The sequence below is a fragment of the Sinohyriopsis cumingii genome, chromosome 3 (assembly GCF_028554795.1).
Source record: "Sinohyriopsis cumingii isolate HCF-2022 chromosome 3, ASM2855479v2, whole genome shotgun sequence".
Classification (NCBI taxonomy): Eukaryota; Metazoa; Mollusca; class Bivalvia; order Unionida; family Unionidae; genus Sinohyriopsis; species Sinohyriopsis cumingii.
This window is the reverse complement of record NC_142963.1, coordinates 135,398,576-135,425,502: the sequence shown is the minus strand read 5'-3', so window position 1 is coordinate 135,425,502 and position 26,927 is coordinate 135,398,576. Positions and strand designations below refer to the sequence as shown.

Genomic DNA, 26,927 nt, shown 5'->3' with positions numbered 1-26,927 from the left:
GAGTGCATTTTTATGCTGGGAAAGAATGAACTTAGTACAGTTAGTCATGTCCTGTTCATGGAAGAGCCTCTGTACCAGGGTTGTACCCTCATATATAATTCTGTCCATGATATCCCTTAATTGGTTGCGAAAAGGCTCCTTGATTTGTGTTTGCAGCATCTAGCCCCGGTCAGTGTTCACCATTTCGGTTTTGAATGAGATCTCGTATCTCCTGGTTCATCATTTCTTTTTTCTTATTGGCCTGACTTATGTCATTTCTATCTAGGTCAACTATATTTTCAACCGTAATGTGATTGTTGAGCTCTGAATACTTGGAAAGATTATTTATAAACTCGCCATATATTTCTTGATGCTCTAGAGGCTGAGACAAATATCCATCGCAGTGGGAGGCTGCTAGGTTCCTGTACTGCAACAGCCTTGAACGCTTTGACTTCTGATCCAGCTGTAGTAGGATCTGTAGCTTGCCTGCGGCGGTCTGGATTGTAATGTCTATTTTTACATTGAACCATTGTTTGCTATGTCTTTTCGCTTCAGGTGTCATACATGAAAATGTTTACCATTATGAATGCGTAGCTCAACATCCAAAATGTTCATCTTGTCTCTTCAGTCTAATAGCCCCCAGCACTTGCCACCGTAGGGACGACAACAACTATCTGAAAAGGTTTCCTTTGCACTGTGCGGCTGTAGAAAAAAACTTGCGTTTGCGAGCGTGAACTTTGAGATGCCCTCAAAGCTTCACTAAATATACATTAAAGGTCACTTCGATCATGTTGTCATTATCTGCCTCACCATTGCCCTGAATAAGGCCTCTGACCCGCCGCGGACGTATCACACCACAAAAGAGGAACTATTGTCATTCAAACTCAAGCGCTTTTGTGGCAATTTTAGAGAGACGACTGCTTATGTTTGTCCGGCAAAAAGAAATTGCTATCTCAAAACTTGTCTGTGTCCGTCGCCATACTGGAGTCATCATTTGGGTTATTATTCAAAATAACAACGTTGTCGCCAAGGACATTCGAAAATGAACAGATGGCCTTGGTTGCATTGCATTACTGCAATAGCGAAGGTTTATTCTGAAGCATACTGCGAGAAAACAACATAACTGAGCATGAAAGTTCGGCTTACGAATTTGACTTTTTCAGGAAGGAGAGTGTTGGAATAATATTGGTCCAAACAGATCAACTGGACAGGCATACATTTGTTACAGGTAACACTTGTCGCTGACGCAAACAATGCACGTTCATGGCATTAGCATGATAAGGCTTCAAACATCATACCTATGAGTAACATGTTAATCATTGCGACTTTAGCATATCATATATGCCGGCTATTCAAAGATAAGGACAACAATAACCATACAATCTCAAATCTTATAAAATCTTTTTCAGATTTTGTCACAAAGCAACACAAATAGGAAAGATGCAAAACGCGAATATCGAACAGTTGTTGAATAGGTTTGCAGACCCATTTACAGCTGGAAAACTGCAGCTTAAGACCAAGGGCGGAGCAAGTGGCTAGTAGCACCACAAAAGTCACAACAGGCGAAACAATTATCAAGTGCAAGAAATGTGTAGCACTTTTGCATGACCACATATCAGCGTTTAATGCTAAACCTCATACCGATAAGCGCTGAAGAGGCTGCCAAGCCTTTCTGCTTATCGTCAACACAAATCAGCTTGTAAACCATCTCCAAAATGACCCGATCATTCAAAAGTTGTTAACTTGCGTTTATGCCCACCTGTATTTCAAGTATGGAGAGATATTGGTACCCTATCCACGCCTGTGATCATTATCACTTAGAAAAGTGTGTAGTCCATTGTCTGGACTGTTCCCACCATCTCAACACAAAAACAGGAATTCAAAAACAACTGTCAAGGTATCATGTGCGCAAGTGCAACTTATAACGGTACCTAAACAGGAACAGAAAGAACAGCCGTATTAACCGATACAAGTTACTAAGGCAAAATATCCCGGCCGGGAAACCTCTGAGATAATATTCGCCATCTTAAAGCAAGAACGCCAAGCAGCAGAATAGATCTAGTTCAACTCAAGGAGCAGGAACGCGGCGAATCGAACAAGAAACTCACAAGCATGAAAGTACCCCCGATGGAAGTAACACGAGTCTCCCAGGTCAAACGCCGTGGTTTAATCAGCTGAGGATAGTTACACGCATGGAGGAATTCCAGGGATGGACATCAAAGATCATGAAATTTCAAAGTATGTTCTATGGAGCGTCGTAGTTCTGGCTGTTAAAGGCCTCCTCTATGTATACAACCAGGAGAACGCCGGTAACTCTACCCCTGAGCTATAACAGTCCACATACAGTGAAACGACCGACAAACACACTAGCACGCAAGAGCATTACGAACAAGTACTTGTAACGCATGAGCTCCGTGCATCTACCATTAGACAATAACCAGGCCCTTTAATATGAAGCAATGCTTATGATTTGATATTGTGCTTCCTCACAACAAAAATCAGATGTCTATACCAGCACAAGCCAAAGAAATGTATTGTCTCATGATGCTCTGCATTATTGAGGTCACATATACGAAGGTTGCCAAACACGTTTAAAGAATGAATCCGGTCAACCTCAGAAGTCTCAATTTTGAGGACGCAGCGAAATCAGTTACCATCACAGAATCCTACCTTTGGACACAAGACATGCAAATTAAACAAGGCAATAGTCCTGCCAATATCATCACGACTGAAGTTGATCTCATTGTAGAGGGTGGCTCTTTTTAACACAATAGCATACACTGACTCAAACAACCTCTTATATCAGATCGATTTAAAAAGTTTTGCCTCTGAAGAAAACATTTGCCAAGATGAATGCAGTGGAGTAGCTTCAAGTTATGCAGCAATTGCCTTGATTGCTGAGTACCGCAATGAGCTTGCTTGGTCGCCATCAAGCTGTAAAAGCTTATCAATATATTGGTGAAGTCAAGCGTGAATATTAACTAGTGTCGGGCAAAACATCCGTTGATTGTAGCATGGAGAGCAAGCTTGACTATGAGCCCTCATTTTGGGACTTCAATAGACTAATTCATGAAATGAAAATATATAAAATGATATTTACTTTCCGACAAGACGTGCATCGACAACGGTTTAGGCTATGCCTCCAAATGCAGCACAATATAAAGTCATTGACTCAAATACCCAGTTGCGGTACCTATATGCGCCTGGAAAGCTCAATTATGGCAATGCCATGCCACTGATATTGTATGGTCGCTCAACGTGTTCACCCTGGATGATATGTTTCACATCCCAGGCCTGCCATCTATATGCTATCGTTTTCGCTGAGTTACTCATTTCACAAGCTTTGTTTGTGAAGAACTACAGATTGTGCCTGATGATACTCAGCTGTCATTATATGATTTTCTTATAGTTTGCATTGATGAAGGGAAATGCTTTGTTGAGGAAATATCCCTATGTTGTGATGTGGTATTAGGCAATTCTTAGTGCCCTATCGGATATACGCTAGTTTTGTTGATGCGGTCGACTTCCTTCCTATCGACATTACTATGGAATGACGTCATAGTGCGCCGAAGCTCTTTTATATCTTGGGGGCACGCGGGGCCAAGACCGTAACAGAGATCTGCCTTTAATACTATGTGCCTTTTCCCTTGCCAATCTCCATATAGTCGGTCTTCATAATGCTGTAGATCTTGTGGTGGAGGCTAACAAATTAGGCAATTGGCTGGCTGGTGCATTCATCTTTAAACGTGCCTACCACCTTCTTGGTGCTATAGATTGTGTTTTCAAGGGCGTATTTGTTCATGTAGTAGAGGCCAACATTTAATTTTAAGTCGAGATAGACAACACAAATCTTAATTTGCAGCACCATGATGTCGGTGTCCATGCATTGTATTGTTTGTATTGTAGGGGCCTTAGTAAAAGTCGCACGTTTAGGAAAGCTTGTTGACGTCGAGAATCACATGCCTTGTACATACTGGGCAGTCTAACTTTAGATTTGCATTGTGTAACAAGCAGTCAATAGGACTGTTTATGTGTGGACAGCTGAATGGTTGTTATACACAAGTGTGACTGTACCTAACAATATAATTAAATGACCTTACATAATAATCTATGATAGATAAATAAAGGTACTTGTTAAAAGATCAAACAGTGCAAGACAACAATTGGAACAAATTAAAACTGGCAGTCTGAGACCAACTAGACCTTGGGATGAATATGTGCCTAAATGTAGTCTTCCAAGTAGTTTTGACAGAGCAACTATAATGGAGTAACTATAACAATCTTTGCTAAGTGACGGACGGTGGAATGACATATGAATGACATAACATAGTAACTATAACAACCTCTGCTAACTGACGGACGGTGGAATGACGGATGAATGACATAGGCCACACCACAAGCTCTTGTACTCTATAACCGGTGGAATGATACACACCTCAATTTGAAAAGAAATGAACTGGTACTCACGTCATACTCCACATGCACCAAACACAGTATATAGCACTAAAACAAGACGACGATGTGTTTAAATTCCTGCATTCTTGAACCTTTACCTTGTAAACCTGGCAGAAAATGAGAGAAATAGAGATAAACTAAATTTTCATTCATTGTGGAAGGATACAAATGTAATACATTAGGCACACTTAATTTTTGTCGTTTTATCTATAAAATATACAGCCGTGTAAACAACATAAGATCTATTTTTTACGAAAAACAATACAAACTTGTTATGGTAAAACCATTATAATTATAAACTAAATTAATGTATACAACAACCAATGAAATGTGGACCCTAAAGGACAAAGGTACAAAGCTCTTTGTTGAATTATTGGATGGATTCTGTACCATTTCAGTCGGATATAAAGTACACTTTTGGCATGTTCATTTCATGTTCCTCCATTAACTTGCCACAACTAATACATATATTTATGCAACCCTTTGTTTAGCTGCAGCTGTTCATTCTATTAAGTGTTACTCCTTACCCAGTCCACATTCACAGTGAATGTCCCCATTGTAACTTTATAATTAGTGGTACCTTGGTTGGTATATACAACTCCATAGGGAGTTGTACTGGTGCAGCTCCTTTGCCAGTTGAACCATATTGTACGGCGGTATATATATATATATATATATATATATATATATATATATATATATATATATATATATATATATATATATATATATATATATATATATATATATATATATATATATAGATAGATAGATAGATAGATAGATAGATAGATAGATAGATAGATAGATAGATATGCCTGTTTGTGAGAAAATATACATTTTAGCCACCATTTCTTTAGTTGAGCACTGTGTAAAACTGACAGAAATGGTAATATTTTAACATCACCAAATTTGTATGGATTCAGTCCATTCATGTTGTTATAGTTATAGTGACAAACAATTATTGTAAAATAACTGGTCATAATTATAGCACATACATTTAGTCAATAAATATGTATGGTGAGTACTGTCATGGCGTCCCAATATTGACAAATACGCATACTATTACTATGAAATGGGATCCAACACTAAATCCGCCTTATAAAATCGGCGTATTTGCAGTTCTCTTGAAATCATAAGTACAATACAAACCTTGTTATGATGAAGCATACTTCGATGTCAGATCAGGGTTGCATGAACTGTACAAAACTGCACATGCATTGTATATAAGCAAATAATCTGAATACACTTTTATAACCAGCTTGAATGACAAGTAAATACTGAAGTTAACAAAAGCACTACATTCGAGCAGCTGTTGTTTTACATATTTCAAACATATTATTGACTAGCTGTACCACATTTGGCACATTGACCAGCAAACAAAAGACTTCTGCACAGAAACCACGATGGCACTTAGATTTTACCTTCGACCTAAAATTCACAGGCAAATAAAGCAGTGGAGTCCTATAATCTCCGGTAAGGGACATCCCCCAGAAAGTATATCATAATATTTGGACCATTTCATGAAACCACATGTCCACAAATTCCCATCATATCTTCAGTACATTACAGATTACGACATCAAGGGCACAGTAAGCAAACCATTACTGCCAGATAAAATGCTTGTCTCCTCAGACGCCACATCTCTGAATACCAATATACCGCTCAATGAATGGACACAGGAAAGTAAGGAAGCATTGGAAACAATAACTGAAGACAATCCGCCCACTTCCTAAACTCCTGGACCTTGTCCGAAAATTCAAAAAGATTGACTTTAGAAAGGAAAACTAACTCAAAAATCAACTGAACCGCAATGGATACAATAATTACCCCCTAGTATGCAAATGGTTTTATGGAAATACTAGTAGATCAATTTTGAGCGTCGGTGGAACTTACACCATACCATATTGTACGCTTCATAAATAGTATAAAAATGAAGTTTCAACATGACATGGAAGACTAATCTGGATGATTTGTCATCAAAGGCAAACAACTTCCAGCCTTCAATAGAATTCTAACTCAAACCATGTCTTCTTGTAAACAACTAAAATACCTAAATAAAACAAACTCAATATAGACATCTACTCGAAACCAACTGATAAGCACAGTAAATTTTCACAAATAGTTAGCATCCAACACACTGCATTTGAACACCCCAAATAGCCAGGAACTGAGGATACACAGAATCTGCTCCGACGATGAAACATTCCAAAAAGGATCTGAAAAGTTATCTGAACATTTGATTACCCACAGTTATGAAATAGACCTGATAGAGGAGACAACCCAAATGGCTAAACAGACGAACCGTAATGACCTACTAAATCACTAACCAAGACCACCCTAGTAAATGTGTCCCCTGTGACGATAAAAGGTGCAAAACCTGTCAATATATGATAGAGACCAGCACATTTTCTAGCACAGACACTAGCGAAAAATTAAACATACATGATCCAAACACGTGAAAAACAGATAATGCAAGTTATCCTCTACATGTAACATCTGTAGCCTTTATTATGTTGGAGAAATTGAAAATCGACACAAAAGACCCAATCTTCAAAGATCTGATTGATGACAAAGAAGCTGCAAAGAAGGCCAGTTGCAGGATATTTCTCTTCCCGTGGCCACACATACAGTGATGAAACATTTTTTGCAATTGCTCAAAACCCAAACTTGATTTCGGAAACCAGGAAAGAAAAGGAATTGTACTGGATTCGCCGATTTAGAACATTCAAACGAAGCGTTTAAACCAAAATGTCCAGAAAAAAAGACAGCCACACAGAAATAAAATCTTTATCTTTTTGTAACCTGCACATTTTCATTTAAATAAATCTTTCAGATTGTTTGTCAATCATTAACCTATAAATACTATCAAAACAATGATATATCCGAGATATAAATTACGTAAATTTAAAAAACTAAAAAGAAAAACGAAATGGAGATATGGCTCATCGATTTCTAGATCAATTTAACTATTTTTCAACATTAGCATCAAGTTGAAGTCAACTAGTTGAAACATCAAAACGTTCAAGCTTTCTAGCTTTGATCCATTAGAAATAGTCATGTAAAATTGTTAACCTCAACACGCTCTGTGTTTTCTGTTTGTCCTGTCTGTATTTTTGATTTGCCTTTGAATCGAACGCGCTTAGGCTTAGTTAGAAACTCGCTTTGCATTTTCAGTTTATTGTATTCATCTTAATCAATTCCTGACACAAGCGATTCCTTACTGGATCATGTGCACTATATACATACATACATACGTATGTACGTGCGTGTGAACATACATACATGCGAACATACACACATACATATATAATCCTGTTTAGTGGATAATCTAAATTAGATTAGCAAAGCAATCCCATTTAGTGGGAAACTCAAGCAAAAGAGCAGTTCATTCGCATTTGTTGTTTGGTCAAAGTAATAACAAATTATTTAGTTTTGTTTTTCAGTGGGGTATATTGTATGATGATACTAATTATGGTCATGAAGCCAGATTGTATTGTTTGAATACCATAATTGACTATCTCCATCATTAAAACAATTGTAATACCAGTCTGTACACTCATTTGCTCTATTTTAGCAGAAGGGAGGGCGAACAGACCATTTTGTGGGGTGTCTTTTTTTCAAAAAAAAAGCGTTCTACGAAAATGAAAAAAATACGGTCAATAACGTCAAAACAGAAGCCTGTAACTAAGCTAGAGTTTCTCTAACTGGGTTAGTTTATTTTGTTACTGCGCTTTGTCATTTGTTTTCAGCAAGTATGCACGCGCATTTACCCGCGAGACACTTTAGTGAGGACACCACCCACCCTGTTGTTGTGAATTTTTTATTATTATATCAGCGTCAACCAAATATTTTATCAAGACCTATACGACATCATGATCGAGGATCATGTAAATGTGTCGTTATAAATCCGTGTGGGGTAGATTTCGCATGTAAAAATAAGTTTTTAAATTTAATTATATCCATGTCCCCGGAACACCAGGTCTGATGAATATTTTTCAACGTATGCGTATCAACTCCGTTAAACACAACTAAAATAGTACAGTTATCTCCGATCAATTTAGGTATTTGTTTATATCTCTGAGTAACATAAATCACATCGGTGTTTTGATGTCTTTCTCGGAAAAATATCCTAGCTGGATTTGATTGCTTGTCCAGCATCACAACATCGTATACTAATAAATTATTAATAAATCCATCAAGGTTGTCTATGGATGGAGTTTCATCAACATCGGTGATAAAATCAACAACATCATTGCCATCTTCGTCCAACAATTTTGCATTTTCATTAAAATCTTTAAGTACTTCGTAGCAGCTTTGATCATCTACAGATGGTGCTACTAAATATAACTTATCCCATTATCAGATCGAGCAGCAATTGCGTCTCACAAGACGGAGATGGACCTATGATAATGGCTCTAATATGATTTGGTAACGCCGGATGATGCTTTACTGGCTCTTGCTTTCGTGTCGCTGATAAATCAATGACATTCATGTTATACAAATATAATAAATAATATGAAATTATATTGTGTTCGATGTAAAGCATCCACCCCCACAAGTGGATGAGCAACAATAATAACTAAAAATGAAAGACGCACTTACAGGTAAATGTGTAAAATGTGGTACAGAAAAAATATTATACCAGTAATTTTACTGGCGGTGGTTTCATCCCTGCTTCGCTAACAAAATTATCAGGAACGCCATGGGCGAAATACACAGGAGAAAAACATCTTCCAGGATATAATTATTGTGGTCCTGGAACTCGACTTGATATTCGACTTGATAACCAAAATCAACCAAGACTTGGAGAGTATCCAATAAATGAAATTCATTAAGCATTACAAAAGTAATGATTTACAACAACGACATATTGCAGATGTAAAGTTAATTCATTCGGTAAATTCCATAAAAAATAAATCTTTCAGAGAATCATTAGCTAATTGGTTAGTAAGATCTTCGATGAAAGGTAAATTATTATTCGGAGCCGGTAATTAATCAACCGATTATTGAAATAATGGAATCGATTTATTATAGCCCAAGACAATATTGGAAAGGAAGAGCAGTGATTAGTAAACTCGCTGATGCAGCAAATATTACACGTGTTGTTGCTGCAGTGCGGTAAGCACGACAGGAAAATTTATCTACCGCAACCTAAACGAATGCAGCATGCAAATTTTGATGTTAACGCTCCTAATGAAGTTCATCAGGCAGATATTTTATTTTTACCACACGATACTATCAAAATTGGTAGACGTCAGTCAACAAACAAATACGCGTTAGCTGTCGTTGACGTTGCAAGTAGATATAAAGAAGCAGAGCCGCTATCAATTAAAGCAGCTGCTGAAGTTGCATCTGCTTTCTAATGAATTTATCAACGAGGACCCTTGCGATGGCCACATCTACTACAGGTTGATCCTGGCAAGGAATTTCTTGGTACAGTATCGTCGTTGATGAAAAAACATAATGTCGAAATTATAAGAGGACAAACCGCAATTAATCGTGATCAGGCAATTGTTAAGCAATTTAATCGAACACTTGCTGAGCGGTTATTTGGATATCAATATGCGAAGCAAATGATTCAGAAAGAAAAGAAAAGAGATCTCGCGAATGGGTTGCAAGATTACCAAGTGTGATAGCTGCGTTAAATAATGAAATCACTCGTGCAACTGCGTTGAAACCCATTAAGGTAATCACAAACAAAATGTATCCCAATACAACGACATGACTTTTCAAAACAACCAGTATTAGGTAATGTGACTGTAAGATATTTATATGAACCCGGTGAACTTGAAGGTGCTAAAAAAGAGCAACTGATCCTATTTGGAGTATTACGACATATAAAATTACCAGCGTGGTTACATCTACGGGAAGACCTGCAATCTACAGGTCAGATTCAACTGCTCATCAACGTGGATTTGTAAGTGAACAATTACAAGTACTTACTGAAGAAACATAATTACCAACGCGTTCACTTTTGTAAACTAGCACCCCTACGTTCAAGACAGGTCAGCATCACATTTTCACGTGTGTGACCAAGACTACTTTTAATTCTATCTACGGTAAGTTGTCTTGGACTAAAATACTGCCAAAACATTACTGTGTTACAGCTCGCACAACGATTATCAATGTCATGATAAATTCAGCATCAAGATCAAAGTCGCATTTTTTTTGTCACATTGCTTATAAGTAGCTAATTTTTTTCCTACTATACCATCGTTAGTTTCGTGTGTTTGATTATTATTTTCTATGAAGTCTACGACAATTCTCCGGGGCAGAGATATTCTTCTGACTCGAGACACTGCGAGATAAACTAAATGTGGCCATTCGATATGATCATCAACGATCCAAACAACTGTATCAGAGATGGTTAATCCTTCTGATGAATGAATCGTCATTGCGTATCCTATCGTCCATGGAGTTTTGTCCATAGTTAACGCGCTCGTAACAACAACGACATCAGCTAAAACATTATCATTTAATACAAGATAACGTTTCTCTGACGATCCTGGTATATCATCGTCGATATTTTGTCGTCTCGTATCTGCTGGTCGATAACACAATGGTACGCGTAAATCTGAAAATTTGTCTTTATGTAACATAAATAATTGTTCTTGAAGTTTAGCACGAGCTATATGTCTACTTGCAACTATTAAGTCGTTTGGTCTCCATAAACTCCAAAAAGTGTTAATAGGAGTTTCCGAAATGATTTCACATTGATTTTTATCTGGTTGTAGTCTGACTAATTTCTTAAACTCTCTTAATTCTGGATCAAGCGCTCTATGACCATCGATTATTTTTTCATTACAATCTACAAATGTTTTCTGCCATTCATGTAGAGATAATCCAACAAAAGCCAGTGGTTGACCATGATCTCCATACATAACCACAGCTGTATTCTTCAACAATAGCCAATCAAGAAATGTTTTTTGTGTTTCTAAGGAAACGGTGCATATTTCATTTAAAACAATAATCCTTGGAATATATCTCTCACCCATTCGTTCAGGAGTCCATGCGTTTCCGCGCCATCGGAAGAAGCTATGATAAGTACATAATTTTACTCCTCGTTCGTTCATTTCTCTGGCGAGTCTGTGTGTAGGTGTTAAAACAACTATATCAAAATTCCGAAATAATTTGATCACACGAGTTATTTTACTAGAACCTCCAGACCCATTGAGATAATATAATATTACTAAATCGGCATTTTCAAAGAAGTATAAAGAAAAAATATCATTTCAGTATTGCATTTAGCAAAGAAATTGTGAAGAGATATAACTCTGTCAAGGACACGTAATGCGGTTAGAGTTACCTCGCTTGTTAATGCGAATGACCTCAAAAGGATAAGCATACCTTTAATTTTTTTCGTCATCGTAATTAATTAATTAACCATCTATATGATTAATATCAGTGAAGTAACATAATTGTATAATAGTTCAAGTGGAAGGATACTTAATTTCATCTCCGTAGAAAAAATCACGGCAGTCAACAGCGGTTACATGCCGATAAATGTACAATACAGCTCAGCTATTTTTAGATCTGTTATACAAAATTACACGTGCATATTTCAACCTACAAAGTCAATGCAGAAATATATACACAATTTTGCATAGGGTGTGTTTAAAATAAATCCACGCCATCGTCTATTCATTCAGCATAATACTTACCTTAATTAATCAAGCATAGGTAACTTCATACTAATGTTTGAAACGTATATCTATAAGATTGGAACATAGTGCATTGCTAACGCGGCTGATTCTCATACTGGGTGTCGGCGTTCGAATCCCCGTGATCGACAACTGTCGACGGCTGTGATAATCACGATTTTTCATTAATAATTGGGGGCGCCAGCCCGAAAGGATTTCATACACACTTCTTCCCACGTCAAACAACGTGTGTGAGTGCGTCTGTGCACTCATTAAAGGGTATACCAGTACAAAATCATTCAGAAAAAAATGTTGGCAAAAAAAACATCCTCACGAAGGATGAAACCATACAGTAGTTGAAACATAACAAACAATGAAAAACAACAAAGAATGTCAGACCATAAGAAAGGTCTGGTATGAATGGATTCTTATGGAACGAAATTTTATAATATTTCTGATCATGGGAGTGCTACTGTTTATTTATTTTTTTTGTTGAAATTTTTTTATTTTAAATATATATAATACATACTATATAATGAACTCTGAAAATGTTAATGCTATTTAGTGGAAGTTTTATTGTTATTGGTATTATTTCTGCAAGTGAGTAGCAAAATTGACAAAAGCAATTAGAGAACCGGAAAAAAATGAAATTCAACTGATTTTCTCTGACAAATCGACTAAAATAGGCAAGATAACAAAGGCGAAAAAAAACGATAAAAATTCAACAAAAAACGACTAAAATTCAGAAATATCTTTCAGATTTTTAATTTTTTAAAATTTAAATAATAATTCTGCAACTTTTCTACGATCTTAAAATCGTTAAGATTTCATACAGATTTAAATTTAATACTTTATTTCTTAAATCAATTCAGTGTCCAGACTGGTCAGTTAGTTTGGAATGTATTGGCGATAATACCGGATTATGACATCGTATATAGACAGGATTAATCGGTTCTTGCACTATCAAATATCCAGGAGGTACTTGCCGTGTAAAAGTATAAAGAATATATCCTTGCTGAGCTTGATTTGATTTTTCAAGATCTGTTTGAAAACTGCCGTCGATTACATCACATACAAGATTGACTGCAATAGCTGAAGTTATATTTACAATTCCTGGTGAAATATGACGACCGCCACCATACGGCTCATTGTTATGTTCGAGAAACGATGATGGTGGGGTTCCTTTTTTATATGACTCTACGATTTGCGGAAAATACTCATTGCTTACTTCGTTGAGTGATAACAATTCGTCGGTGTTGAATCCTAGTAATACAAATTTTAATAGATTCACGCCTGCTATTTTCTAATGATTAATATATATTTGCCTGATAACTGTTTATTTTTCTATTTCATGAGTACTAGCATTTATTACCTCGATGATAGCTTGATTAGCGTGCGCACGGTCTGAAACAATTTGATTTAAATGTTGTATCGTTTCAATGATTTTCTTTTTTAGATTGTTATTAGGATACACCGAAATATAATTTTTAAATAATTTCACTAACTCCATGGACATAATTATATGTTCAACTTTAATTCCATCAGCCAGTAATCTGAAATCTCTTTCATAAACAGATTTAGTAGAAGTTTTACGATCATAATGAGTTATTGATGTTGGTATTACAGGAGTTGCTTTATTATCAAAAGCAATATAAGTATCCATGTCAGTCCACAGAAAATTATTTCGATATTCTGAAGTTGTTATAAATTTCTTTTCGTTAGTAGAAAAAATTATCTCATCGTGGTTCTGGTAGTTCGTAATATTTTGGAGGAATTTCTGGCCATCCAAAATACTCTTTAACAACGACGGATATACATCAACGACGTAATCTGGTGAATTTATTCATAGCGCAGCTGATAATGTTGTCTCATGAACCGTTATAGTTATTTTCGATTCTCTGTTTGTTATAGATTTGATTCTGCGCTGGAATTCATCATTGAATTGTTCACTCTGATAATTCCAAGTGTATGCCCACAACCTGCCAGTCGGGCGTTCCATCCGTTTTTTTTTTTTTTTATTTATTTATTTGCAAACACAAGCGAATGATTTGCCTGCAACCCCCAATGATTTTGACCTGACATTTGCCCAACTGTAATAAACTCTTAATTGTGCAAGAGCAATTTCGCTTACTGGAATTGCAGTTGGAAAGTTGACCCTGAATTCAGGATTGGTTGAACTTACTGAAATCATTGTAGTTTTCAACAATGTTGTATTATTTACAATCTGTTTGAGTAGTTCGTTTCAGCATTGACGTTATTGTTATTATTATCATTTAAATCGGACACATTGTATCTTTGCGGTAAATCCTAGTCATTGATGCGAACTCAGTATTTGATATCGTGCCTTTGTTGAGTCCGTCCGATATAAGCAGCGACAACTTAGAATATGCCACTGTTGCTGTATGAAGTTTTATTATATACTCGTGTAATTTTGTATTTGTGCACAACATCTTTTTTGCTACAATATTGCGAATTTCCGAGATTAATGTTGCTGACAAAACACAGATTGTTATAATTGTGTGTGATGTTATAGTTACCCTCGACAATAATACACCCGCGCCAGCAATGAGAACTGACACCGACTATACAATGACGTCAAAAGCAATTATACGCTGATTGTATTTTTTTTATACTTTTATCGTGTATTCATCAATGATATTTTTCAGCGCTGTTTTCCATTCACGTGCTTGATTGTATCTAAAATTCAGACCGTTGATTGACGACCTCATAATATTTTAATTACTGAGTAATCAATTGAGGTGTTTCAGCAACAAATTCCAGACACCACCAGTAAGAAGCTGCGGTTAATTTTTTATCAAATGATTCCAGAATAAATGTTTCTTCGTCCCCCTTATTTAACACGATAGACACGGTTCCAGAAAAATTATCGGTTGAATGACGCCAAGGATACCTAGTAATTACAATAAATTTTGCACCGCTGAACGCACTGTCTATAAACACAAGTGACTTCCGCGGTATGTTTGATAGTGTTATTTTGATGTGACCATGTTGATGATCCTGATGGTCCTGTGTATACCACGTTGATGATCTGTTTGTAACTTTAATCAGATTAATTTGGTTAACGATATCAGGAATTCCAGTGATAACATCTTCTAGCTTTTTTCTAATCATTTCAATGTCTGATATAGCAGTTTTAATATCGCCAAGTTTTTACGTCAACAAGCAACTGACTTTAACGAAATCATCTGCGATTTTGTTGAGTGATTGAAAGTTTCTACGAAGTCTTGAAAACGAGTTTACGTGAACGTCATACTCATCTCGCAGCGTGGTTAATTTAGTATCTACTGTATTATAGTTACTGTCTACATATTTTTATTTTTTTTGTTGCGGCATCTTTATCAGATGTTGGATCTCTTAAAACAACTAGTTTATTTCCATTCATGCTAAGTTCACCAGCCATTGTATCACCAGTTGATTGTAAATGACTAGAAGCACTTTATGCAACTTTATTTCTAATAGTTGCGATTGATACATCTGAGTCTCTGATTCTACCGCCGTCAGTAAATACCGCAATGTTAACCATTGTAGCACCAAGAAATCTACGATCTGTATCGACCCACTTGATGTTACTCGTCTTTTAAACACTGTATTTATCCTGAAAAATAATAACCTCATCCTTATGAACTCCAGAGAGGATCATAATACCTACAAGATCAGCTTTAGTTGCATAAGTCGACAAATCAGTTTCATCTTTTCTTCTTGCCTCCAGTGATAGCACTGGTAGAAGATCTTTCGCAAATATCAACCATTATGTTTTAAGATCCGTTTAAAACGAAGCGGTTACTTGTATAATCGTGTATGACTTTATGAGGTGGTTCGGTTGATTTTGATACAGCGTCAAGTACAGCAATTACTTCACGGCCACATATTGGCGGATCTGTTATTGTCTGTGTTGGTAATGTTGAATACCAAGTTGGAGTACTCGCTGTGTTTACAAATTTTATAAATTCAATTGGTGGCGCTAACCCATACAAATCAAAATAAACAATTCCACGTGGACCAATCGCGCATGCAACCCAATGAGTACCTGGACCAGAAAGATTAATAATTCCTGTTTCAATATTATTTGGCTTGAGCGATAATTGGTCACGCATAAAAAAACACCTCTAAAATTTGTTATATTTAATCGCTCAGCAGCATCAATTAAATCAAAATTGGACATAGGTTGACGCAGCGCGAGTAGCGAATTGTTCCTGGAAGTCTTAAACCGCTTCCATACCGATGAGGGGTTCCTGGTAATCTTAGACCATTTCCCCTTTTTTAAGCCTTGTCCTGTTGCTTTATTTAATGCCAGTCCAGCGGTGGTTCTAACAGCACCAAGTGCGGCTGCTTTTGTTACAGCTGGAGCTGCTGCGACAATTAATGCTGGTATAGCAGCAAGAAGTGAAAACATACCACCTATTTTAACTGAGTCTTTAATGGAACTTGGAGAAAGATGACGTTGAACTCCAGTTTTTGATTATAAAGCCTTATTAAAATGTTTGAGTTGAGTCTTGGTTAATGATAATTTGTTTGTCCCACCACTAGAAATATGATCTAGTTTTAACGGTATTGCTGTTCCGCATTTACTCGCAAGTTTTGATTGTAATTTTTTCACCTGACCGCAAGTCAGAATGACATTAACGTGACTATATGACATTTTTTTATAAAATCAACGGCGATTTAATTACATGTTTTCTACTGGTGCATCAATAACTCGCATTCGTTCACCCACACCTTCAAGTAACATCGATTTGTCGCTCAGAAAATCAGCAATTGCTATTTGATTAGAAACAGCTGCAGCATCTCTATTTCCACAAGCTCGAAAATGAACATCAACGACAGATTTTCTAGATAAATCAAGATGTTCCAGCGAAAAGTAATAAATCAGATATAGAGTTAAGAAATCTAACTGTGGTATTTGTAAACCACTATCTATATTCTGATCACGTGCCATAAAAGTCACTAATGATGATATGCACGTGCTACATGATTTAATTCAAAATTTAACATTATATCTACAGATGGTTCTTGATGTCCATTTATTCTTAAAGAAACTTCACTAACTCCAAGCGCCTGTCAAATATCATATGACTTTCTTCTTGCGAATTTACTCGTTCAGCATTTTGTAGTGCAATGGAAATATGTCGTGGTGCAGAAACACCTTGCTGCGATCATACATGTCATGTAAATAAACTATCAACATTACTCTGAACACTATTTTGTGGTAGTTGTTAACAATGATAACAATGATTCACTAACTTGATTCATAAAAGAAAGTAATCGCTGTTCTTCAGCAAGCGATGGAGTTATTACCGGCATCCACAACGAGAGTTTTGTCAGCGTTACTTTACCAGCATCAAGAATACCAGATAGCATCATCGTCAGTAGCTTTTCTAACAAGCACAATTGTATGTTTAGCTCCAAAAATAGCTTTTCTAACATTTCTACAAAATCCAAAAAATATGGGATAGTGGAATTGCACATGAGAATATTCAACATTGATCGACGTGTTGTAAATCCTAACTTGTAATTTATATTCGTTGATATTAATGCGGGTGTTTCTGCGGTTAATGAAGCGTTTCTCACCTTACCTGTATTTAAGTTTTTAAATTCTGGAAAATTAGAAATGTCTTTAGCAAACATCTTTGTTGGACCAGCTGATCTTGAATAATCATCAGAATATCTTGCTAAGCCTAATATTGTTGTAGCAACATCAACGTCCTTTTGAATATTTTCAATATTTCTTCCATCAATCATATATGTAGCACCGTCAAACAACGCCATAATTCCGTTATGAACAAAACTTATTATATCATTAGCATTTCATTCAGTATCGTCTGTTGTATAATTTCACCTTCTACTTCAATAAATGCTTCGGCGGGTAAGAAATATCTAATTGTATCTTGAACTTGTAATTCAATTCTTCCACGCTGATTTGGTTGTCTTGCATCGTAAGAATAAAATTGATGATCACGTATAGATTCATCTTTGACAATTGGTGCGTCCATATCGAACACTGGATCAGATATACGTTTAAACATTGTATTATACTTGTCGTCTAAAACGAAGACAATTTCCTGCTATCAGATTAGCAATTATATTTCTTTCTTCTTCACTAGACAATTCTGTTAGAATTTGACTTGCAGCTTGATTTATTATTTTACTGACATTTGCAGGCATAACTTCAGTGCTTGGTAATTTTACTGGCATCGTATTAAGCGTGCAATTCTATCCTTGTTTGCAGAGAATGCTTTAACGATAAGATTACCAACTGTGCTAGGAATTTGTTTCACAAGGAAAATAAATAGATTTCATTCCTAGTTATTTTGCAATCGGTATTGCTATTGGGACTATCCTTCTAAATATACCCAGAACTACATCACCGAGTCCATCTCCGTAAGTTGCTTTATAGGTTGGCAATTGTGAATTTAGCACCCTGACCATGATCAGTCCACGTTGAACATTATGTACGATCATCTTATTTAGTATTTATTTATTTAATCACTGTGATAATCATCAATGATTTCATCAATGAGTTCTACATAAACATCGATGTCGATGATACCGCCATTAAATAATCGTTGACAAATAACAGCTGCTTTATTAATAATTTCTGGAGAATTATTTCCAGCTCGTTTTCCTCCAATCAGAATTTCTAGTCGTTCTACATCAGAAATGATGTTGTCAGGACAAGCAATAAAACCACTTCCTTGTATAGTATTCAGGGAAGAAAACCCGCTTCCAGTAGCGCAGGAGGATCATCAGTAAAAATGTGTTTATTCTATCAAAAGAATACCATGAAATCATGAAAAGACGCCCCACATAATGGTCTGCTCGCCATCCCTGCTGCTATTTTTAAGATAATTATTTATTGTTTCAGTGAAACGTTTATTAGGTAAACATTGTGTATTTTTACCGACTATGAAGATGACCCATTGCGATAACTCAACAATCTGTCTAGTATCTTTTTCTAAGATACAAGATGGCTTAGATGACAACGCAGGGAAATGCTATGCTTCTTCTGACCTCAAAATATAAATATATGTATATATCTGCGTCTCGTCTCCATCCAGTTTCATCCTTACTGTCGAATGTTTGATATAAATATCTTGCAATAAACATCATATAAAATTATATCAAACGAATATCATGAAATCCTGAAAACAATAGTTGTATCTCAGTCCTGTATGCTTGTTGTCAGTGACTTCCGCACATTGATATTTGTAAATGTATGAGGTCTAACTATTATGAAGTCCAGTTTGTTTTCAGTTTCATTCATCTCGTATATCGAGACGTATTTGGAAGCACAAAAGTGAAGATATGTAACAAATATGCATTTATGTTTTATTTTGAATGGAGGTAGTAACTAGTTTTATATGGCAACTAATGGAAACCTTAATTTATGCAGCCTTTATAAAGGACTGAAATATAAAGTAAGGAACCCACCTCAATAGTGTGAGATAATTTTCTTGTTCAGTAAAGACTGTAAAGAACAATCATCAAGGAGCAAGGTCATGATTTACTTTTCAAATGAATATACTGACAACTATGGCTTAACAGCCCCTTTGATTATATCATGGTACCAAAATCAGTACTACTGGAATTAATTTCAATGTAGAAGAATGGGAATTTGAAGGTCACCATGTCTTATTGTCTGCATCGTATAGAGTACAATGTGTTGCACTCCGAAATATAACATTTAGTAAAGCCAAGTAGCGTCCTAAGAGAACATTACATTGTACTGCTCTGAGAAATGATATACTTGGAGGTGCAAGTATTTGGTGTCCTTAATTTAGACCACTCCAGCTCATGTGGTAATGTATGTCAAAAGAGTAAATGCCAGTACAAGATCACTATAGAAATCAACCTTATTACTTACTGAACCATAACTACAAATACATTCTCCACATCAATCCAACACAACGTTAAAATAATATTCACCCTTCTATCTGTAAGAACATACAGGTGCAGTCCATATAAGATCATGTCGGCATTTATCTTGCTTCCTTCTTCTACAGTTATGTCTTCTTCAGAAGTTGCCATATGTTTAGATTTGATCAAAACCTAAAAAAGTAAAAAGCGCATAAACATAGTTGATTGTATGGACTGGTACGGAATAATAATTATGTTATTAGCATAAATCAAAGATTTATAAAACTTGCAGAAGCAGTTTGTACTTTCATGATAGAAGAACACCATGATTCAAAAATGGAACTTGTCAGTCATGTTATCGTAATACGTGCATTATGTTCAACAATGAAGAAAGCCTTAAGGCAAATATATGATTTGTTTAAATTCTCTTACACATACACAAACGCATGCACACCTCTCTCTCTCTCTCTCTTCATATATATATATATATATATATATATATATATATATATATATATATATATATATATATATATATATATATATATATATATATCATACAGGTTAGATAATTACTCTTCGGAGATTAGAATCCAGGTCTGCGGATAAAAGGCACCCATTCATTTGCCTGCACACACCAGCAAATATTCCATCACGACTATGCACACATCACCAAAAATGATGCTACTTAATCGATGTTATATGCACTCATGTGTAGCAGCTGTATTCTCAGTAGAGTATGTATTAAAACAATTATCTAACCTGTATGATAGTGTTATTGATATTAAATATTAATTCTGCCTTCTATTATCAAGCGTTCTCCTACAGAATCCAGGTATAGCACGTTCCGTTCTGTCTGGTTTATATCCATACTCTCTCTCTCTCTCTCTCTCTCTCTCTCTCTCTCTATATATATATATATATATATATATATATATATATATATATATATATATATATATATAATCAATGGCTGTCACAATAAAAACAGAATTGCCTGCATGTCCTTTCTAAGGGAATTTGACTATAGAAACAATACTATATTGTTAATTCCAAAACATTTGTAGCAACATTGCTCTATATCCAGGCACTGATTTTGTGATCTCGAAAACCTGATGTAGTAACAATACTACGAAGCTATTCTTCCAAACCCATGTAGTAAGATTACTCTATCTCCAGGCAGTAATTTTGTGATCTCCAAAACCTGATGCAGTAACAATACTACATCTGATGTAGTAACAATACTATATAGCTCTCCTGCTATCCCCCAAACCCATGTAGTAACATTACCCTATTTCCCAGCACTGATTTTGTGATCTCCAAAACCTGATGCAGTAACAATACTACATCTGATGTAGTAACAATACTACATAGCTCTCCTGCTATCCCCCAAACCCATGAAGTAACAGTAAACTATGTTCCAGCACTGATTTTGTGGTCTCCGAAACCTGATGTAGTAACAATACTGCCTACAAATGATCTAGTAACAATACTACAACTGATGTAGAAACAATACTACAACTGATGTAGTAACAATACTACGAAGCTATTCTTCCAAACCCATGTAGTAAGATTACTCTATCTCCAGGCAGTAATTTTGTGATCTCCAAAACCTGATGCAGTAACAATACTATATAGCTCTCCTGCTATCCCCCAAACCCATGTAGTAACATTACCCTATTTCCCAGCACTGATTTTGTGATCTCCAAAACCTAATGCAGTACTAATATTACAACTGATGTAGCAACAATACTACATAGCCATCACAGCCATCCACCACAACATATGTAGTAACATTACTCTGTTTCCAAGCACTAATTTTGTGATCTCCAAAACCTGATGTAGTAACAATACTACATAGCTTTTCCCCAAACAATGCAGTAATATTACACTATTTCCAGTCTACGATATTTTGAGCTCCAAAACCTGATGTAGTGACAACACTACATAGTAAACCCACCTACCCATGTATATGTAGCAACATTACCTTATTTACAGGCACTGACGCTATTTCCAAGACCTGATGTAGTAACAATGCTACAGCTTATGTAGTAACACTACTACATAGCTCTCCTACTATCCCCAAACCCATGTAGCAACATTACTCTATTTCCGTGGTAACAGCCTAAAATTAATTGTGTCATTTATAATATGATGTAGTAAGATTATTACAGCTATACCTCACACTGCCTACAGAATATAAAAGAAAATTCAGTGTTGTCTTTCTTATAGGACATCACCTTTGTATTTGATATTAAATATCATTACTGCCTGCAAATCTCTTCTCCATAGTAGTATTACCATTCGCGTGGCCTAAGTTGATAGACGATCCACCTCAGATGCGGGAGGTCACAGGTTCGAACACTGGCTGAGTCATACCAGCGATTTAAAAAATGGAAATTAACAACTACCTTGTTAGGCGCTCAGCATTAATAGGTTAGTGTTAAGACTGGTCGGCCTGGTGTCAGGATAATGTCTGCGGCATGATGTTCCAGTGCTTCACATCACTATAAACTGCCAGACAGACATCATAACGATATAACTGACATTTTTAAAATCTGCATTAAAAATCTGAATCACAAACACATAGTAATATTACTCTATTGATTATCAACTGTGACTACCTTCCCAAGTCGAAATTGCTAATCTTCATGCTCAATGTTGTAATGATGTAAACCATCATAACTGACTTTGTGTAGAATAGGAAAATTCCATTCAAAGCTTAGAATTTTAAGTCAATATACGCAAGGATGTGCTGAGTGTTTAATGCAAATTTGTAATCCCAAGGGCGAACTTTTCTATCCTACACTAAAGCACAAGAATGGATTCTTTTTCTCACATTTCTGTGCTAAAGAGGGTAGTCCAGGTCAAAAAGGCATACTGTGAATACTGCTGTAACTTTCAAGCTGCAAAACAACCACTGAAAATTTCCTTACCATAACATAGAGCATAAAAAGTTAGATTTACAATGAAATATCAAAAAAGTGATGATGAAAACAAGTGTTTGATATCTTGTGTGCAATAAGCTCCCAGTAAACTCAATATAGTCAGAAGTCATGATAAAGACCAAGTGTGAAGCAAGCAATGTTGCACTGGTTTTCTAAGGTGAAAAATACAACTATACACATATGAATGCGATTCTATTACTATATTGCCTAGATGGGGTCAGTTCAGGTGATTAGGATGCATGCAATTTAAAATCAGATTATTTTCTTCACTCTGGGGTCATCCTGGCATAAATAAGCTGGGATCAGCCTATCATAGATTGGAAATCATCATAATCATGTACAGTGGTTCATTCAGATTCTAGATCATTTTTAACCCCTATATAGGGAGAGCCAAAGTTATTTAAGTAGTGAAGTTACTGTATGTATATCAATATAAATAAATAAATAAATAAATATATATATATATATATATATATATATATATATATATATATATATATATATATATATATATATATATATATATATATATATATATATCTGTGTGTGTGTGTGTGTGTGTGTGTCTGTGGGTGTGCTTAGTGACTTGGTGGTACATATAATATTTGTTATCACGAATAGAGTTGAATTGAGAAATAAGTTAGTATACTCATATAGTCTTTATTTGTCTCACGTAGCATGTGTATCAAACATTTTTTTATTTTTGTTTTTAATAAATTAGGTTTATAAGGCCGATTAAATGAATTGATTGTAATTTTGTTAAATTACTCCATGGCAGATATAACTTTGTCAGACTTAATCTGGCTCACAGTAATTTTACTAAAATGTAGATCTCCAAACCCAGTTGAACAAGATTACTACACAGCCTAAATGTGTATAGAAGACTGTAAATCAAAATCCTTGTTGTAATATTATATTTTAATAGAAGGTATAGAGATTTCAATTTAGAATTTTATAAACAGCCGTTTAAGCCTTACTATCACAATGTATAACAATGCAAACTTCTACAAATATAACTTGCAGTCAATTACTATAAATCCTTTCATCCACTTACATATGCATGAGTGTCAAATGAGCAGGTAACAATTCCTTACTGCAATTTACCTTCATTATATGTCCATAGAAGTTGTCCATTGACTTTGTCACCACAATAATAAAACATGAAAAATCATATCAGTACATTTTTGATACATAGAAAAAGCATGCAGCTTGTATGAAAACTTTTTAAACACGTCACATCCTTAATTATATGTAAGATAATTCCTGAATACATGTACAGAAAATTTAATATTTGCTGGTACAAACAGTTACTCAGGTTAAATGCGACGAGTTATTGACTTTGTAAAAAAAATCACTTCTAGACACAAGAAAGATGTCATTTGTACATCAAGTTTGTCATCCTCAAGACCATGATAAGCCTTCTTTGCATGATCAAAGCAGCGAGAGATACATAAGCATAGTGGCACTCTAAACTGAATAATGAACATTGCTGTTGACAGTAATGGTTACCATTCTGACATCCAATATTTGTAAAGAAGCAAATTGATCAAGTTGTTGTTGTTGTTTGTGTTGTAGCGTTTCACACCATTTTTCAGCACCAGATAGACTTTACATGGAAGCCAGCATAAATGGTGACGGAAGAACTCGGGGAAAACTCCGGAATGAACCACCGGCTCACGAGAAGCTACTGGCAAGCTTTCTCACATACCCACACTGGCTGAACCTGACACTCGAACCCATGCAGACAGAGGTGAGATGTCAATGATCCATAATGGTAAGCACTTTAGACCACTCGGTCACTCAGTCACTCAGGGCCCCAGCTACAGCAAGTGTCAAAATACTGTCTTGACAAAATATAAACAATTCATATAAAGATTATGTCCTGATTTTTTTAAATTTTAGCATTAAAGATTGAAAAAGATTTTAAATATTGCTCAAAACTGTGAAGCAGATACTAGCCTTTATAACAAGTGCCTAAAATTACTACAGGTATGTAGACAAATATATAAACCATAAATTAGCAATCCTATCAATGGACTATTGTAATGAAGCTATATAAAGTAAGTGATTACATTACGAAAACTCTTCCTTCTAAAATTAGATTTACTCAACGTCTGTGTTGATTTGGTTGGAAAGAAGAGTCTTGTTCATATACCGACTATAAAGGAGCCATGCCTGTAATTGTATGCAGTTTAGTGTGTTGTGTATGAATATTTACGGTAACGTATTATCCGAAACAAAGAAATGAGTACGTACAGTATGATCTGAAGACACGTTTGCATTTGACCTCATGTACATAGTACTGGGGTTATTTCAAACGTGTTTAGAAACCTTTGAATGTGCCCTTATTGTGAACTTTCAGAAGATATAAGAAAAAAATTAGAAAACAAAAACAAAAAATTTTAAAAAAATTGATTGATGGTAGTTAACTAATCATTTTTACTAACTTGTAATTGCAATAATTTAATCTGGTTACTCAGTTAAAATTTGTTATGATGTAGTTTCTATTATTGCCTTTTAGAGTCATAAGACCAAAATAAGTCATGAAATGTTCTTTCTGAAGATAAAGTATTGTTTAAATCAAATTTTAAACCAAATATGAATACAGGGAAATAAAGGACATAACACGAATAAGAGAACACACATGATATATATATATATATATATATATATATATATATATATATATATATATATATATATATATATATATATATATATATATATATTGCGTTTCCTGCTTGGCGTCCACCTTTCCCTGTTGAGCTCTCACTTCTCCCTGTTCTGTCCAAAAGGAGAAGTAACTTCAGCCTAAAATTAAAGTCTAGCTTGACCCCTGATGACCAGAACATAATATTATTGTAAACTTTTTTGTAGTCAATTAGCTTATCATAGAAACTACGTGTAAGATGTTTAGTGTCTGTTTTATAAAATTGTATTTTACTGCATATCCTTGTGTTCTTTTCTACAATATATGCATTTTCTTAGGGCATTGGGAAATATTATTTGTGAGGATTAAAGGAAAATGTATGAGTTTTTGATAATGCGTGTTTATTTTATAGCTTGGCAATATTAATGAAGTCTCAAATGTAGTTCAACTAAAATGCCAAAAATTAATGGAGTACATTAGTTAATTAAAACATTGTATTCTTGGAAATACGTTATTCACTGACTTAAAAAATTTAAATCCAATTTATCGGAAAAAAACATAGGGCCACTTTAATTACTGAAACATACTTTTACCATGTGTGTATTTATGCTACAAAGGCAGTGACTTTAGCAAAATCAGCTTGTTATATGACAATGATTATCTTGCTTCTATAGCATTGCTATATGTGCAACTGTAAGGGCCAAAACAGATATCTTTCTCAGGTTTGCAACCTTATTTTGTCCTTGCATAATTATGTTTTGGTATAAATGAAGTAAACATGAACATTTAATAATTTGTATTTCTCATCATTCCTTTCACGTACTGAACCTAAAACAGTTTCATGTTTATGACCTTCACATAAATATCATTTTCAAAAGCTTTTTGTAAAAAATAGGTTTACAAGATAAACGTGAACTTAAAAAAATTAAATTTCTCCTTTTAATGTTGACTTTAATCAACATAATTTTCATGGTACTAAAATCACACACCCCCCCACCGCCCACCCAACACACATACCCACACCCACCCACCCACACGCACACATACACACACACACACACACACACATATATATATATATGTATATATATATATATATATATATATATATATATATATATATATATATATATATATATATATATATGTATATATAAATTCACTGCCATCTCACCTCTGTCCATGTGGGTTTGAGTCTTGTGAATGGCCAGTGTGAGTATGTGAGAAAGCAACCAGTACTTTCCCGTGAGTCAGTGGTTCTTATCGGGGTTTTCCTACGCTCTTATACCACTAGTTATACTGGTTGCAATGACTTGCTTAACTCTACCTTGTGAAATGGCATCAAACCTCAATACAGCATCAACAACAAAAAAACAA

At 35.2% G+C, this 26,927-nt stretch overlaps 1 protein-coding gene across 2 annotated transcripts in view; it reads right to left on the bottom strand.

Moving 5' to 3' along the window:
- Positions 1 to 26,927, bottom strand: part of LOC149803922 (hepatocyte growth factor receptor-like) — a 222,033-nt gene that overhangs the window by 126,592 nt on the left and 68,514 nt on the right. For both annotated transcript variants that reach the window (XM_089953736.1, XM_089953737.1), the window contains exons 4-5: positions 20,022 to 20,144; positions 4,447 to 4,541 (exon numbers count right to left, since the gene is read on the bottom strand). In XM_089953736.1, coding sequence (XP_089809862.1) covers positions 4,447 to 4,541; positions 20,022 to 20,144 — 218 coding nt within the window. The remainder of the gene's footprint in view (positions 1 to 4,446; positions 4,542 to 20,021; positions 20,145 to 26,927) is intronic.